Here is a 17,663-nt window from a genome sequence, read left to right as displayed (position 1 = left end):
CTAGAAGAGGAGGACTCAGTTACTTGAGTAAACCAGAAGCTAGGAGATGCGACTGCTACCTTAAGAGTATGAAGAAACTCAATATAAAGGAAAGAAAACAATTATTTAAAACATTATATGGGCATGATATCAAATAACTCAAACTAGACTGCAAATTAAACCAGTCTGGAAATAAGGAGAATCTAAAATGGTCTTCATGTAGTGAAGCTAAAATACTTGTCATTTTCAATATGAACTTTGAGATATTGATGAGTAAATCTGCTTGACGTCATTTTAAGTTTTGTGCTATGCTTGATTATTAAAAATCCCGAAAAGTGAGGAAGTGGTGTGAAACAATCTTAAGAAATCACCTGGAGAACAGCAGACCTGCATTTTCCAACTCTCCAATTAGCTGTAGTCTGCAAAGGGTTGGATATAATGAATAAACAGACTCAAGACTGCCCTTGCACAGCTCTTCTACTTCATTCACTCTATGGATTTAACAGGAAAAAAAGTAGATTATTTTTATTTAGTATCAGCAAGTAATTCCAAATATCTATAGCAGTTTCCATACAGTGAACAGAATCTAAACAGCAGAACTCTTCAGTCTTGAGTTACTTTGTATGAAAAAAAATTTAAAAATTAAGTTTGTCAATAAATGAAAACACAGTAAGCACACAGAAACTCCAAAATCTATGTGATAGCTCAGCTGAAGAAGAGCACTCAGCACTGGAATCCACTTAAGACGTCCACAAAGTAAGTGATGTGTACAGGAAATGTATCTTCAATTAGCTCACAAACTACACATGCACAGATGACAAGCTGATGTTAAAAAACTTAAGAGCTGCAGTCTGGAAGTAGTTTTTATTCTATACATTGAGTCTTTATTTGAGCCCATAAACCCCCATTATAGTCTTTCATACATAAACTGTGACTACAAACACACACATTGTCTCCATCTCTCCCTCTGATATCACAGTATTTGTTACCTGGCATCTTTAAGAATGTCGTGGAAAGCAGAGAATTCCTTCTCTCGTAAAGACTGAAGAGCATCATACAATGATTCATGGTACCCTGGACTTCCTGCTTCATCTCTAACAAATAAAACAAAACATAGAATAAAATGAAAAATATATTTCTCTATAAAGAAGTCAATTTTGTCTTTGCGAGAAATATTTTAATCGTACATTTTCTGCAGTTGGATAGATTGCTGTTTTGCATGACAGAAACAATCATGCAGTGCTTTACATTTTAGATTAATTTAGTGTTTATAAATTCAAGCTGTTCTTGAATCCTGTTCTAGCTCACCTATATGAAGTTTGCTCTGATTATGGCATGGCATGAACTTTCAACAGGTGAAGTTCTCCAGGTGTGTCCTAACAATGATCTTAAGACCACACAGGAGAAGAGAACAAGCACACACAGAGTATGTTCCCCATGCTGCTGTGAGAGTCTTAGGAGAAAAATTCTACTGACTACTAAAAATTGATCTAGGAGTTACTGAAGATCCCATCATGTGACTTTTTTTCTTTTGTTTTTGCCAAAACATAGTGAGTGTACTCTGTATTCCCCATAAACAATGATGTGCAATGATGCAGCTGTACTAAGGAGGACAGAGTTCACACTAGATCCTGGTCAGTCATATGAATTAACTGCTGCCAGGCATACAGCAGTATCCTCTCTCCAGGATATTACTCCTTATGAGGGAGTAGCCTTGAATCCATCCTGGTGTTTGCTTATCCAGGACTTCATAACCTCTCGTGGCTCAGTGAGTAGTATTTTTCCTGTTTTCTTATAAATTAGATACTAAAAGCTATCTCTCCCTCTCTTGTAATTAAGATACAGCTACTATATGAATCAAAAACGGAAAATTTCAGTTTAGAGTCATGGACAATCAAAAAGAAGAATCATCTGTGTACAGTTTCTCAGGAAAAGAAAAAAATTATGTGCATTCAAACCAGGTAAGTCTAAGTGAGAAACACTACTTTTCAATTCAATGATTAAGATGAAGTAGGTGACCTGCTTCACAGACACTATATTCTAATCTTGTCTTTTTTTGCTTGGATCTGACCCCACTGCCTTTTGCTTAAAGAACTAGCGAGAAGATAAGGTGGTTTACTTGACAGAAGAGATGTGGCTCCACTGCATATTCCTCCATGCTGCCTGGTAGCGTATTTCCTGGAGTTCCGCACACCACTCAGTGTTTTCATGTTCCAGCCCTTTTAAGTACATAGAAAGGGTGTGGGAAAGCCCAAAATTCTGCAAAGCCTAGAATTAAGAAAATTACTCAAAATTGATTTTCCTTCTTTATTAAACTGAATTGGTATTTTTTAAGGGCTCTGTTTTACTTTTGGAAACAAAGAACCCTTTGCAGAAAAGACAGGACCATAACTATCTCTAAACTCTACACTACATAAGATGAAAACTTTTTAATAAGACTACCAATCACACTATTGATATCTACAACGCCAGGAAAATGGTTTTATTACTACTGTGGCTGGCATTCTTTGAAATTAATTTTCACACTGTGCTTCAAATTATCTATCAGCTCACATTTCTCCATGCCATTATTTCTGGGTTGTAAGTCAAAATGAATTTTACTTCTTAATGAACTGTTTCTCCTGATGAGGATTTGTAAATATTTCCTGTAACTCCTATCTGTCTGAAGGCCAAAACATCTTTATAATTGTGTCTTTATTATTATATACAATTAATCAGATTACATGTCAAGCCACTATGAAGGACAAACACAATGGAATTTTAACCATGATACTAAATAATTTGTGGTAAGAAATTAAAAGTACCATAGGAAAATTACATGAGGGGAAACACATATACATCTGTGCTACATTATTACAGAACTGGTATAAACATTTTTAGGCTGAAAAGGCAACACATTTTAAGGGTTCAAAATAACATTAATTTTTTAATCTACTGTATCAGAAAAACACTAAGGTTTCATAACAGGTTTAAAGAATGAGGTCATAAAATAACAAGTTACATTACTTTCTATATCCTGTCATTTTATGAGCTGGCCAAAATCTGGAATAATATTGAATATACTTATTTTTAAGTATTTCACAAAATTCATTATGCAGGACGGGGATTATGGATGAGTGGCAAAACGGCTAAGAACTTTAATGTTTTCAGAACAAATACTGAGTTGTCTTACATTAGATGCCTAAGACAATGGGATAGACTTAATGAACAAAGAGATCACTTTCAGCCCTAAAATAATTCTGGACTCACTACAAATGACTCAATATGATGAATATATCACTTCTTACACATTTCCTCTAATAAAATAATATTACCTCTATTATTCCTGCCTGGCGAGTAGATGGAGGGAGGCTTGTCTCAAGGTCATATGTCACAAGGGCTTTCCCCCACACTGCTTCATGCTCATATGTTCTTATCCTGTTGAAAGTGAGAAAGAAGTTTTCAATTTAACTTCCTTATTAGTAAATGAAAGCAATGCTTTCAGCAAACATAAGAACATAAGTAAATTATACCGTGCTAATGGCTGTAACATTCTTCCTCCACCACAGCCATAAAGACTGTCAGGTTCTCCAATGCTTCTATAGATGTCCATGAGAAGGTCCTAGAACATGCACCACAAAACTAAGAATTACTTTTTTTGGAACAAGTTTAAGTTAGTTTTACATATATCACATCAGTTTATAAATGTTTTTACAGGTAACATTATTGCTTAATTTTCTTTTATGTAGTATCTGAGCCTGCTATCATGATAGACAAAACCAAATTATGCAGTCCAGCCAAACTCTTCAGGTCTATTTTCAATGCTAATTTATTTTTAAAAGATCTAGAACTACTGGGCCTTTAAGTGGGCAAGTTGAAAAGCAAAAGACAATAGTACTGAATGAGCATCAGACACACCAGCTAAGCAATGCATCTTAAAAATTACACAAGCACAGTTCTGGATAATGGACTATGGAAAGAAGTAACTTAGATAAGGCTACTGGATCAGTTTTGATATCTCAAATAAACTTGAGGGAGATAATACTAATTCTACATCACTTGCTGATTTTAAATGAACATACATCTGTGATAAAACAAACTGAAAAATATTTGGCTGGCTACCACCCTGAAGTCAGTTCTTTCAGGAAACTAAGTCTGCTTTGTTGTGATTTAAAACTTGCCAGTTAAGTGTTTCAGGTGAATAAATACTCATTTTAACTTGTCTGGAAGGCCACTGAGTTCACTTTGAATTAAAGTATTAGGAAAATCTTAAAACATATTTTTTTTAATTCTATTAGATTTATCATCAGCTCAGATGAAACCTACTGTCAATTGCAATTATACAAGAAGGTTTGGATTCAGATTAGGAAGCGCACACACAAGTACCTGTAAACCTATGCCAGTTTCTTCTTTACTTTTTTCATTCAAAGTAGTAATAGGTGTTCTCTGACTTTCCTCTTCAAACATCAAACTCTTAGCTGCTTTAAAAGAAGATCTAAAAGAAATGTTTCAAACCGTAAAGTTAAATGAAGATTCATAGAGAGAATAAAGAAGTTCTGAGACAACACTCAAGAAATAAGGGGCACAAACAATAAAGGCAAGACTGTCATATCCCCAGGTTATTCAGTATGGCTCTCCATCAGAATGAGGAAGTGATCACTTGAGCTGGGAATATTAGTATCAAGGGATTTTAAAACCAAGGTGGGTTTTTTTGGAGACGCCTCCCCCACACCTTTTAATTTCTAATCTTTCATTAAATTAAACTGCTTCTGTGAAGTGTTCTTTCCTCTGTGAAAGAATAAAAGCAATTAGTTAATGTATGTGCTTACAACCAAACTCCTGTTTTATTTTCAATACCTTACAGTAGTTTGTCACAAAACTAAACTAGTTCCATATTTTGATCTTACTAGACCAGAAAACAAAGATAATTGTCTGTTATGGAAGAAAGCTCCTACAAGGATCATTTATTGCTATTCATACAATTCTGGTCATCATTCTGGGGTTTTCTTTCTCCTCTTGATTAACTTCTGGCTGCAATTTAACCAACAGTACTAACAAAAGTTTCTGATTACAAGTCAACATGATGCTATTTTGAGGTCTGGATCACATTCAAGGACTGGAAATATTTTCCATGTCCATATACAAATATGGAATATTTTTAAGCCTTCTTTGGCTTTCCATGTAACTAAAACCAAAACATTGCTGGAACTCACAAAACATGATCCACTGAACCAGAAATGTCAGGAAACAGCATTCTTCCCACCTTTCTTGCTGCTTGTCCCTGTTTATCTTGTCTGCGTAGATTTCTGCATAGAGCAAGGCTGTGAAGTGAGCAGCACAAGACTGCGCTGCTATAGCAACCTCCAGATAATTCAGATCTAGCCAGAAGCTGTCGTCAAAAACTGTACCTGAAACAGATCTGATGGAATAAAAACTTTAATACTGCTGTAACAGACCTTTTCTCTGGCTTTAAACAAAATAAATCCAGTATTAATTACAAAGCTTTCCAAAGGCTAACTTTATCTGAGCCCTTGGAAAACCCATACCACAAGAAGTTTATCAGACCAAAGGGTTTTAGAAAACTACTTCAGCACAGTTAAAAACCTTTAATGGTAGCCATATCACTTCTGTAAAAAATGCAAAATCACTACTATATTTTTTCTTTTAACCAATATGTTCTCTACCATGTTCTTTTTCCTAAATCTAGAGCACCAACAGATCTTTGAACAGTCACAATTAAATTAAGGCAACATTTTGAAAAGCTTGAATTCACCTCTTTTGTCTTCTCAAGTAATCAACAACAGCAAGCATGGCTCGTCGAGATACTTTATCCAAACTTCTAAAATTATGGGCTTCTTGGTCTGGGATGTATATTTCAAAGGAAAGAATATAATGAACTTTTGTCATAACATATCCATTTACAAAATAAAAAAGGTCTATTTTGCAGTCAAGAAAATAACTAAAAACTTCCTTGAATTTCATTTCCAAAATTAAACTGTTTGTCACAAAAAGTATTTCTTCTCCTTACATGATGTTATCTTTGTATTATTAGTTTATGGATTCTATTTTTTCTAACAGAATTCAGAAATTAATTAACATCATTGTAAAAAGCTCTGAAACAGACCTCGCCTGTTAGGCTTCCACCATATAAATTATTCCAAAGTCACAGAAATACGTCTTATTAAATTACTTTACTGCAGATTTTAGAATGTTTATTGTGACACAAAACTCCCTACTTTCCACACACAGGCACATACTTTCAAAGAATCTATGTTTCCATGTATTGCTTCTGAATTAAAATAAAAATCAGATGGCTACAGGTCATGTTCTAGTGATTGGATTAGTAACTTCTTCTTTGCTCTGGTCATTTTTTAATTATCTATTACAAGAAGCAAGAAATAGGGAGCACACAAGCAAAGGTTTGATCACTACTGCATTACAGTAGTAGTAGAAGATGCAGAAGTAGAAATTTCCACTAAAGAAAGCAAAAGCCACATTAAAAAAAGTATCTGGGCATTTTGTGTGTTTCAATAAACAGAAATAAACATGTTCAGAAGCATTTAACTCTCCCATGTCTAACTGCTTGGTTTTTTGAAGTTTAGATCCTGATGGATTGGAATGAAAATTATCTAGGTTTTCTAGGAAGAGCTTTCTCCTGGTTTTCACAGGGCAACAGTTTCTACTTGAAGAAACTGCTAGTTTCAAACCAGGTAATTAAAATTTTTGCTTCAAATACTGATGATCTATGACTCCAGTTTTGGAATTAGCAAATCCTTGCTCTGTTGGCAACTGCACCTCCAGTTTATCTGTAAATAATCACTCCTACAATGAGCTGTGTGCCTCTTCATGTTTGGTTTTTTTTCCTCTTACCAGTTCAGTTTTTCATCTGGAGAACTCCATTTAAAACTTCTAAAGGTTTTTAGTTTGTTTGTTTGTCTTCTTCTCAGTAAGTACCCCTTCCATAGAATTCTTTTTGGGAAGAATTTCTTCACAGAAAGGGTGATTAGATATTGGAACGGGCTCCACCAGAGAGATGGTGGAGTCAGTCAGTCTCCCTGCAAGTGTTTGAGGAAAGGCTGGACATGGCACTCAGTGTCATGGTGTAGTTGACGTGGTGGTGGTCAGCCACAGGATGGCCTCAATACTCTCAGAGGTCTTTTCCAAACTAAGTGATTGTGGTTCTGTGAATCAGTATTTGAAGGGGCCTCCATCATTTACTCACTGGCACCACTGAACTAACCGCAAGTTTATAAAACTCGGAAAAATCCCTTCATATTTTTCACAGAATATTTTGGGATGCTCTGTACATCTCAGCATAAATTTCTGAGTTGTAGAAAGAGCTTGTTACCTAAATTCAAAAATGTGAAAGAATACTGCTGTGGTCTTTCAGTCCACAAAAAGTACCTTTAAATACACCTAGCATCATTAGGGTAATTTACACCACTCTCAGTAAAATCTGCAATACTAAGGACTCCTCTTCCTCTCTGGCAATGTGAAGCTTGCACGACTTGCCCATAAAGGGACTGCAAGACAGTCCCTTTATTTCCTTTGGTGGTGGTAATATGCCACTGAAGAAGAGAGTTAGAAGATACAGCACAGTAGCTACTGCAAAAAAACCCCAAAAAACCCAGCCCAAACCAAACCAACTGAAAAACCACCTACCCTGACCTGAAGTTACTGTATTTATTTCAGCTCAAAAAAAAAAGTGCATGTACCATGCAAAGATCTTCCTTTCACACAGATTTCTGCTAACTTCAACCATAATCTAACTGGAGAGGAGATGAACAGTTTGATTAAATGGTGCTTTTCTTTAAAATGATCTTGCAGCCTTTCTCATACTTGGCTGCAGTTCTTTTGGTTACAATTTCCTTTTATTTTGCTGGAATGGAACAGGTCTTCTGAATGTATAGGAAGACCATTATCAATATTAGGCAGTAGTTAAAGTAAGGGGTAGTTTTCTCCAAAGGGAAAATTCAGGTGAAAACTACTTTTTATTGCTCATGTTTAAGTAAGAGAGGATGTTAACTACCAACCCATGACTCAGTATTGCATCACTTAACATTGGATAACATCAAAATTCAGCAAGTACTAAACATTATCCAGTTATGAAAAGAAAACAAAGTTAGACAGAAGATACTTTTTGGGTGCTGCCAATGAACAGCTTCAAAATTACTGATATCTCCATCGAAAAAGATCAGTTGGGAAGAAGCTTCTAAATCCTGCCTGCCTACAAGTGCACATCATACATTTAATACCAGAAGATAGTCTTTTCACAACCAGAATCCCTCTTTTAGCTGAAACAAAAATATTAGGGCATTACCTGAATCAGAATTTGGAGTAGACCAACTAGATGAGGCAAATTTGCAACAGGCTGTAAAAAACTTCTGAATATGAAGTGACAAAAGATTTCTCCGGGATTCATCTGAGTCATGAAGAAGAATATCATGAATCAGGTATGGCAGCAAAGTTTGACACAAGTCTGTTTTCACCTAGAAAACAATAAAGTACAGCAGCTGCTAAGAAAGAAATGTTTTTTTTGTTATCTTTCTCAGGTTAAAATCAAACTCACAATTGCCCGAACAAACACGTAATGCTTGAGAAAGGAACACGCAAACCCCTCAACAGGGCTATGCTGGCATTCATTAAAGCAGCCATATAAAGTTCACCTATGTTTGCAGTTATCTCTCAAATCCTGTATTTTGAGAGTATATTTTATGAGTACCTGCAATACATGATCACAAAGGCCCTGAATTATTTCATAGCAGAAATCACTACTTGCTATCAAGATGAGTAATCGTATTTTTTGTGCATCACAGCACACAGACATGTACAAATGTATGGTTTAGCTCACCTCACACAGTGGCTTCATTAACTGGAGAACTTCATTTTTCACACCTCCACTGTCCAGTATTGAACTAGTTAGGTGCTTGATCCAGGTCTCATGACTTTCTCCCAGAGGAACCCACAGGTTTGTGTCATCCAACCTTTCTAAAGGAGCCTCCATATCATCATCAGATGCTACAAAAACCTACAAGGAAAATATACATATTGCAAATATTTTAAAAATTCTATGGCATTTTATAAATCCATACTGCAATGTACCCACATTAAAACATACTAACTATTAATGGTCCTTCAGTTGATTAACAATATCAATTTTGTTCATGCAAATGTGAAGTTTTCCAAGTATTAAAAATAAAATTTTACGAGTAGCATTAATAAGGTGATATTAGGCATCACATTTAATTTACAAATAAAACGACTGAAAATTAGGAAATATCTGGCTTATGGTTAATTATGCACTTTTTTCTGGCTTATTTTCCATCATTTTTTGCATCAAATAGCACTCGAATCCTGAGAAAGAATGTATTCCATTATTGATTAGGTAATCAAAAATTGTCTGTCTAAATGTGAGCATACAGCTTTCTAATGCCAAATTAGTAATTTCCTACATGAAGGGAAAGCTGCAACTGGTGAAACAGAAGCAAGAAAAACATACAAAAGCAATCAGATTTGCAATTATATTGATGCCAAATCTGGAATTTATCAAAGCCTACCTCAAATATATTTTCAAATTCACTTTTTTAAAAAAATAGATATTCCTTTTTTCTCTACTCCATGACATGTATATAAGGTATATCAGAAATACCTTTGTCTTAGATGTTCTGAAAGGCTGTAGATAGATTAACATGGGATCAGCTTTATTTTTATAAACTTCCCAAAATTCATTGCCAGACTTGGTGGCTAGTATGTTTTTCAAACAGGAAACAGCAGCAGCTCTAACATCAATACTGAAAAAAGAACATACACAACATTGTAATCACTAATTTCATTCAAGTTTTTGATTTTCAAAATCACACTTCTAAGTAACCAACATAAATAATTCCAGAATACATGGTGCCATTGTATATTTTACTGTAAAACAAAGCCAGAGTATTCACTCCACAGCACTGCTAACCTCTACAGCACAGAGGAGACTCTCTGGCTTGCATCAAACTACAGAAGTCCTAGGAAACATCTAAGACTGACCAAGTAAATAATCTGAACCTTGGAGAAGCACATGGTTGGACACTAGCAGGTCCAACCTTTCTAGCACTTTCAGAGTGTTACTCTGAGGTGATCTGAACAACATAGAACATAATGGTTCCTATTTTGCTTTTGAGTTAACTAAATAAGTAAGCATACTCACCAATTATCTGTTAAAGCAGTGTTTATTTGAACTAACATTATGAAGACACACTGAAGTTTTCTATCTTCAAGTAAATCTGCTGCTCTAGAATCCAGTGCATTTTCAGCACGCTGAAGAGCTGTAGTGGAGAAATCCATGGGACCTATTTCTCCCAAGCAACTTCCAACAGCCTCTGCAAATGCATGTAATTTTATAGTCTTTCTGTAGTCTTATGCACACTTAAACATGGTTTTACCCATCCTTTAAAAATGCGAGTGTTATGGGGTAAAAAGAGCAAACATTTATAAATAATCATTTAATGAGCTTTATGATGAAAATTACACATGAACAAATTTTGCAGCTTAAGACTCAAATATTACAGCTATGCTTTTTACCCAAATTTCTAGGAGTGCCTGTGGCTCTGGATTTTCTAGCTTATATCAGATATGTATTTTATGTTTGCTTCTGCCAGAAACTGGCAAATGGAAAAGGTCAGAATCACTCATTTTCCATCCCTAAAGGGTATGGTAAATACAAACAGTAGCACGTGTGAGCCCAAACAGTAGACAGCAAACTCAATAAGAATTAATCTACATTTTACATAAAAATGTGTATCAAATGCGTCCCTCATTAGCTTTCCAGGCGAAATATTTTATTTAAACACACAACAATGGAAAAAAAGATACAGCAAAACAAAACTGATCTTGAAAATGATTTTTAACAAAGGATGTTAAATGTTCATCAGAAAGGAAAAAAAAAATTTCCCTGCTCTTTCCTTCATGCACTGCAGATGTGTTGAAGTGGAAAGCACAGCAGGAAGTTACACTGAGAACAACCACAGTTTCAGCCTGGTGTTTGCAGTGACAGTCCTTATTTGCCAGTGGGACTAATTAACTTACCCAGCACTGCTTTTTCTCCTGTGTGGTTAACTGCCATCTTGGACAGCTCCAGTAAGCTCACCACCAGTTTCACTACTACAGAATCTTCTGGCTTTTCTATAATTTAGAAAGAAAAAGAGATGCCAAGCATGTCAGTATATTCGTAATGTGAAGGTATTAGAAGAAAACATTGCTTCAGTGTCTTCTACCTACAAATGTCAATATCTATTATTAATGTTGAAGCAACATGATATTAAACAGTTCATCAACCAAATTACTGATTTTTCTTGCTCATCATGGAAAAATGTCTGTGCATTTCAAAAAGACAAAGAATCCCCCAAACTAGAATGCACCTATACTATTATTTTCAGTGTTTTGATGCAAAAGGAATAATTAAATACATGAAGTATTAGCATAAGTTGGTGTAAGAATGCTATTTGAAATAGTGAAGTCATACTATGTGGTTCCACTAACAGCCCTTAAGCTAATGTCATTATTCTGTTCTAAATCTGAACCCTAGGAATACCTCAAAATTATGCTTTCTGCTAGGAATTTTTAAGAATTTGATTAGCTTTCAGTTGCCAAACCTACTTTGCCAAATTATAAACTCTCAAGATGGGTATTTTCTTACATATTTGCTCCTCTCATGAGGTATTTTTTTTAAAAATAAACATTCCAAACAAAATTGTCTAGGAAAAAACATGATGATTTGTCAGTGTAAGGAAGAAAAAAACCCCAAGAAAGCAGTACTTTTAAAAAAAGTACTGACTGGAGTACAAACCTGGAATCAGACTTTATGCTTGTTGACATCTTTAGAAAAATTAATACATAGAATAAAAAATTTGTAAGTGCTTAACAGAATTTTATTATAAGGCAAAAGCAAGGCAATAGGCCCATGAAGCTTGCCAACCATCTCCAGCAAAGCAAGAGGAAGTACTTCTCAGGTTTTGCCTGAGAACAACTTCATATTTACTAATCTCTATAAAATATAGTCCAACTCTTTTGAAGGTAAGTTATGTTGTTAATCTCCATAGTAAGTAGTAGTAAGTGCCATGGTGAATATATTTTGAAGAAACTACATGTTTTTTCTTGTATAACTACTCCCAGATTATTTCATCTGTTTTTGTACTGTGAAAAAAGTGGTGAGTACTCCCTACTATGCTTCATGATTCCATTCACTGGTTCATACAGCTCTATCTATTCCTATTCAATCTATTCCAATCTCACAAGGCTCTCTTCTGATGGAAGCTGCTCTACAGAAGTTTGTTATCCTTTCACTAACTCTGTCCAAAAAGAGTTATTTGTAAAATTGTAAATTATATACAGGATGTGGGGGCCAAAATGCACTTGCACCGTGGCCTTACAGCGTTACAATTCTTATCCAAATTTTACTTTCTTCTTGTTTACAATTAATCACATCATCTCTTTTTATCTTCCTGCCATGCAGACAAACTGATGAAGACTCGATGTAGAGGAGAAAAGTGAAATGGTCTGGCACGATTATCTGAAAACCAAACTAGGAAAGAACTGAGTCCGGACTGAGGGCTGAAACATAATCCTGGCATGTGGCAAAATTCAATTAAACAAAATCCTACTACTTATTCTGAGAGTTTTACTTTCTAACATACCTTTAATAAATTGAAGCTCTGTTTCATTTAAAAGAGTAGGGAGATTCATATACAAGAAAACTCATTAAGTGACCACAAATCAATATACTTCTACATTATCCTGGTCACTCACAATCACATATAGCCAATGGTCAAAGCTTGAAGGGTATTTTATCCTCTCTGCATGTAACACCTAATCTATTTATTTATAATGCACTTTGCTAAAGATACTTTTGATGTTGCATGAATCATAAATGTCAATTTACTCTGCCTGTCAAATTTTAATATGATTACATTGTTAAACATACAAAAATCCAGACAAAAATAAAACATTCCATGACAAATCAGAATAGGGTACATCACTAAACCCCTAAAACCAGGTAGGAAAGAAATAAAACACATAATCAGATATCAGTACCCTGGATAATTTTCAGGAGATCCTTCATCTGATCTTTATACTGTTCCAGCTTTTTGCGTAAATCATACAGTCCTTCAAGCCGTGTTAAGGGCAGTGAGTCACAAACCCCAATTGAGAGAAAGTGATTGACTTCCTGCAAAACAACACTGCATTAAGCACATATAGCATACAAATAAAGGCTTTAGGTAAAGAAGTGGCTCTCGGTAAGTTCACAATGTGGATGCCAAGTAAAAATGGAGACCTGCAAGTATCTCTGAGGCTGAAAATCGCAATAAAAAGAATCCATATGTCTGACTTAAACTATAGTTAGAAAAATTATTCTTCTGTGGAAAGTCTGAATTACAAAAAACACTATACCATGAGATGTATTTCAAAATGTAATTACCTCCAAAAGAGAATATGGTCCTTTACTGTATTTGATTTTCTGTTGAGTTGCTCGCAAATCTTTAAAAGCTGGGTATTCAGGAAAAGGATCTAAGCACTTGATTGCTTGGTACAGATTTTCATTATCTTTATTATCTATCACCAGGTACTTCAACAAGCACAGGACCTGAACATAAAAAGTAAATGAAAACCAAAAAAAGTCAAAGGAACATTTTTGAGCCTTGAGTATTTCTTATTCACGTTATGAAGTTTGTATTTCTCTAGGTTTTATTAAACTGGTAAAATATTATTTACACTGTTAAAAGTTGTAAGATGTTTACGGGCTTGGGGAAATCACAGATATATTCTAAAACAGAGGGCATTTTTGCTCTTCCTTCTCCCAAACAGAAATCAAAGCTTTTACTATCCCAGCCTGCAGTTTTGTTCTGTCTTTTGATGAAACTGATTTCAAATGCTGGCCAATATAATCTCTATGATATCTACAATGAATTAACACCACTCTCACCCAATCAGTTCTGGTGTTATTAGGTCTTTGCTGCTCTCACTGAAGTGCTAAAATTTGGAATTCAGACAAATGCCTATATATCACATCTTACTACCCAAATCACCGACCTCTGGCAGAGTTTGTAAAACAACATATCTACAACTTGAATAAATGTCAAAGAGGCACCATACTTTCTTTGGAAAAACACTGCTTTTATGCTTAAGTTAAAAGTCAATGCAACTGGATATTCAATCCAAGCACCTTTGAGGTGTTTTAAATCTAAATGATACCGGGCTTTTATTTGAAGACTTGTATTTACCTGAAAATTATCAATTAGCCTACATTCAATGCTAGAAAAAAAATAAAAAAAAGAAGAAACTGAAAAGTGATCACTAGAGGGTGGGCATCCCTGCAGGAGCATGATACAAGAAGGTTTCACATTTCACATCAGTTCCAGTTCAGAGAAATTTCTGTCCTCCCCACTTTGTTCCTGCCCAGGGACACATTGATCTGTGGCCTTTGCAGAAGTGCATGTGCAACTGTTTACACAGACATATTGTTAATCTGACCACAACCACAAAGCTGTGAAACAAGATTGCCAGGTTATTTTCAGCTGGGTCAGCACAGCCCTGGAAGTACAAGGAGGAGGACAGCTTAGGGCTACAGTGCAACCATGCAGATGCCTATGGTACAATGGAATCTGATTAAGCCAGGAGGCAATGTGAGGACTGAAATGCAACAGGTACACTCTTCTCACCTACAGCTACTAATTGTAAGTCTCTGAATCCTCTAAAATTTTCATCCCCAGCAGGATGCACATAAAAAGCAACACCAGAGGGGAAACAATACTTGTCACACAACAGAAACTGCTTGTTTCCTTTGCAAGACCTATATGCTACTGAAATTTATTCTCTGCATGCATTCCATCTTTGTCTTTTAGACACCTTCTTGTCCCAAAGGTCTTTACCATATTTCCCATTAAATCATCCACAGAGTTTTTTGAGGAGTTGCTTAGCCAAATTGATGTGCTATCTGGCAAAACAGTAGTACCAAAAGTGAAGTTGCATTTATTAAATTACATTCAAAATAATAGTTTTTATATAAACCTCCAAAGCATAAGAATTAAAACTGAACCTGAGTATAGACAGAGCCTTAAGAACAGTGAACATGAACTGGAAATCTAACAGGTAAGGACTAAGCAGCACCACAAAACTACCTGTTCCTGAATCTGAGACTGGTCCATGGCAAGAGGTATCAGGGTTCCTACAATAACATGAAGGTGGGTCTCTAGAGCATCGCTGCAACACGTAATTGCTGTGTGGCACACATGATGCAGGAGGTCACAGCACAGCGAGAAGCTGCGCGTGGAAATGTCTCTGACTATGACGGCTCTGTCAGAGGAAACAAAGTGAAATTACAGATTTGTCACTGCCACAGACTGTCACTGTCTTGAGTATCAACATTTTATACATTAAGGGACAATAAGGGAAAAGCAAAAGAAAAATCAGGATGAATTGATTCTAAACTTTAAAATGTATCAACCCAATGAATCAGCTCTAAAGACTTAGCTCACGAGACAGACAAACTGAAACACAATGAATTTGACTGCTCACTCTAGAAAACCGAATAAAATCTTGTCAAAATATAAGTATAAGCCAAAAAGAAAAAAAAATCCCCAGAAGGGTTTTAGATTATTATTTGTCAGGACAATCTTAACAGAAGCAGAATAAAATGGAAAACACCCTCTCTGAATCCCCCTCTATCTGAAATGACCATTAGTTTTTAAAAAACTAGGTTATAAAGGACACTTGGAGATTATCTAGTCCAGTTCCCTCTTTGAAGCAACGTCGGCTTCAAATTCAGATCAGATTCTCAGGGTCCTGTTGAGCGGAATTCTGAGGTCCCTCTGAAAGGAAGCATTGCTCTCCAGTGCATCAGCAGCCCCCACTCCAGCTCAGTGTTCAACATAACAACAATAATGCCATAACAATGGCATTAACTATAAAATCCACACAACTCTCCAACATCTCAGGGTATGAAATGCTTCAAACCAGCCAAGGAATCAATTGATACATAAACTCAGAGACGTGTAGGCTAATAAATGCCTGGGACCCAAAGTTAAAGGCCAAGAAAGAAAATATCTTCTTATGTAAAAGGTAAGAATCCTACTTAAATTTTAACCTCATGAAGGACCAGTTTTCTCATCTGAAGGCAAGCTAGGATCAAGTGTGCCAATTCTCACTCTGCTATAGGCACGTAGTGGTGAGAATGTAAATGTGAACACTCTTTTTAACTCAATAAGCACATTTTGACATGTGCTTACTTTGCACTTAACTGCACATTTTGAGTTTGTCTCCAATATGCTTTAAATTCCTAAACAACTTGCTATCAAAATCTCCTAACACTGCTTATTTCTGCTATTTGATAGCCTATTACAGACACAAAATCTGCAGTATAGCAAACATCTAAATACATGGCTAGCGTAAAACATTCCGTATTTTAGTAAGTTATGTGTTTCAATTCTGAAATGATAAAAGAATAGCAACTTAATTTTAAATTTTAGCAAATTAAATTTAATTTTACAGATTAATTAACATCTGCCAGCAATATCAGAATATAAGGTTACAAGAGCAAGGGAGCTCAGACAGGAAGAACTAGAGAGAATTACTTTGTTTACCTGCTATTGATGTGGTGAATCAGGGTGTAAATTACATCTCGAAGAACAAAAGCCCAAGCTCCTCCTAAACTGTCTTTGATCTCTTTAAGTAACAGACTAACAAACAAGTGATAAATCATAAAAACTCTGTGTTTCTTGTACATGTTTTTTGTATCTGATGCATGTTTACAAAGAGCTAGAAGGATTTTCTGGAATGAATCCTAAAGATGAATAAAATATGAGTAAAAAAAAAAATAATGTCAATACAGATATCAAGAAAAAACTTTAAAATTTTAAAATATAGCATGGGCAAAAAAAGTTTCATTGTTTTTATTGCGTTAAACAAACAAAAGACCTACAGAGAAACCAATTCCCTAGGCTGTATAATTTTCTGTCTTCCTATTTGCCTTTAACAAATGAAAATCAAGTGTCAAAAAATAACCCTGAGTATAAAATTTCACACTGTCAGTAAAAGTAAGTAAGCTTTGTATTTTAATTGTAGGCTGTATTTAGGTAAAACTGACCATATATAATTATTTTAGAACATTCTTCAGACATGTGATAAATATGCCACATTCTAAACTGTGCCTGGTACACAGATTTTCCCAGCCTTTAAAATAATACTCCCTACTTCATATGTATTATATAATGCACCTAATGACATAATTTACACACTTATATAAGACATATTACACATATAATAATTAATAAAGTAATATAATTATATAATCACATAACTCTGCCCCTGAATTTAGGACATCTTCCATTTCAGAAGGCAAACAAAGGAACAGAAAAGGGTCTAAGGTTGTTTATTTTCCTCACATAGAAATGATGAAAATGTCTAATTTGACTAAAAGGTACGCATAAGAGAAATTCTGCATTCTACAGAAGAAGAAAATCATCATTACATCCTTACAGGGCTTTTAGAAAGAACTGCTACAATACTTCTTAATTTGCTTTTATGACAGTTGCTAATGTAGTCCAAGGTTGCCTTAATCACATAAGATGGAAAATGAGGAGGATTAGGAGCAGGATCCAGTTCCCTAAATAAATAAAAAAGAGATTTGTATTTTTCTTCTTAAAAACCAAACTACTTGTATTTAATATAGT

General features: G+C 35.1%; 1 protein-coding gene across 1 annotated transcript in view; it reads right to left on the bottom strand.

Moving 5' to 3' along the window:
- The window catches only part of ATM (ATM serine/threonine kinase), a 57,728-nt gene that overhangs the window by 20,010 nt on the left and 20,055 nt on the right, over positions 1-17,663 (bottom strand). The window contains exons 28-45 of the mRNA XM_066313018.1: positions 17,470-17,596; positions 16,575-16,774; positions 15,114-15,288; positions 13,415-13,579; positions 13,030-13,162; positions 11,026-11,121; positions 10,148-10,319; positions 9,608-9,749; positions 8,810-8,986; positions 8,279-8,447; positions 5,732-5,819; positions 5,222-5,377; positions 4,345-4,453; positions 3,492-3,580; positions 3,294-3,396; positions 2,099-2,247; positions 969-1,073; positions 351-470 (exon numbers count right to left, since the gene is read on the bottom strand). Coding sequence (XP_066169115.1) covers positions 351-470; positions 969-1,073; positions 2,099-2,247; positions 3,294-3,396; positions 3,492-3,580; positions 4,345-4,453; positions 5,222-5,377; positions 5,732-5,819; positions 8,279-8,447; positions 8,810-8,986; positions 9,608-9,749; positions 10,148-10,319; positions 11,026-11,121; positions 13,030-13,162; positions 13,415-13,579; positions 15,114-15,288; positions 16,575-16,774; positions 17,470-17,596 — 2,475 coding nt within the window. The remainder of the gene's footprint in view (positions 1-350; positions 471-968; positions 1,074-2,098; positions 2,248-3,293; positions 3,397-3,491; positions 3,581-4,344; positions 4,454-5,221; positions 5,378-5,731; positions 5,820-8,278; positions 8,448-8,809; positions 8,987-9,607; positions 9,750-10,147; positions 10,320-11,025; positions 11,122-13,029; positions 13,163-13,414; positions 13,580-15,113; positions 15,289-16,574; positions 16,775-17,469; positions 17,597-17,663) is intronic.

This window comes from Sylvia atricapilla, chromosome 2, assembly GCF_009819655.1.
Source record: "Sylvia atricapilla isolate bSylAtr1 chromosome 2, bSylAtr1.pri, whole genome shotgun sequence".
NCBI lineage: Eukaryota > Metazoa > Chordata > Aves > Passeriformes > Sylviidae > Sylvia > Sylvia atricapilla.
This window is presented reverse-complemented; position numbering and strand designations above follow the sequence as displayed.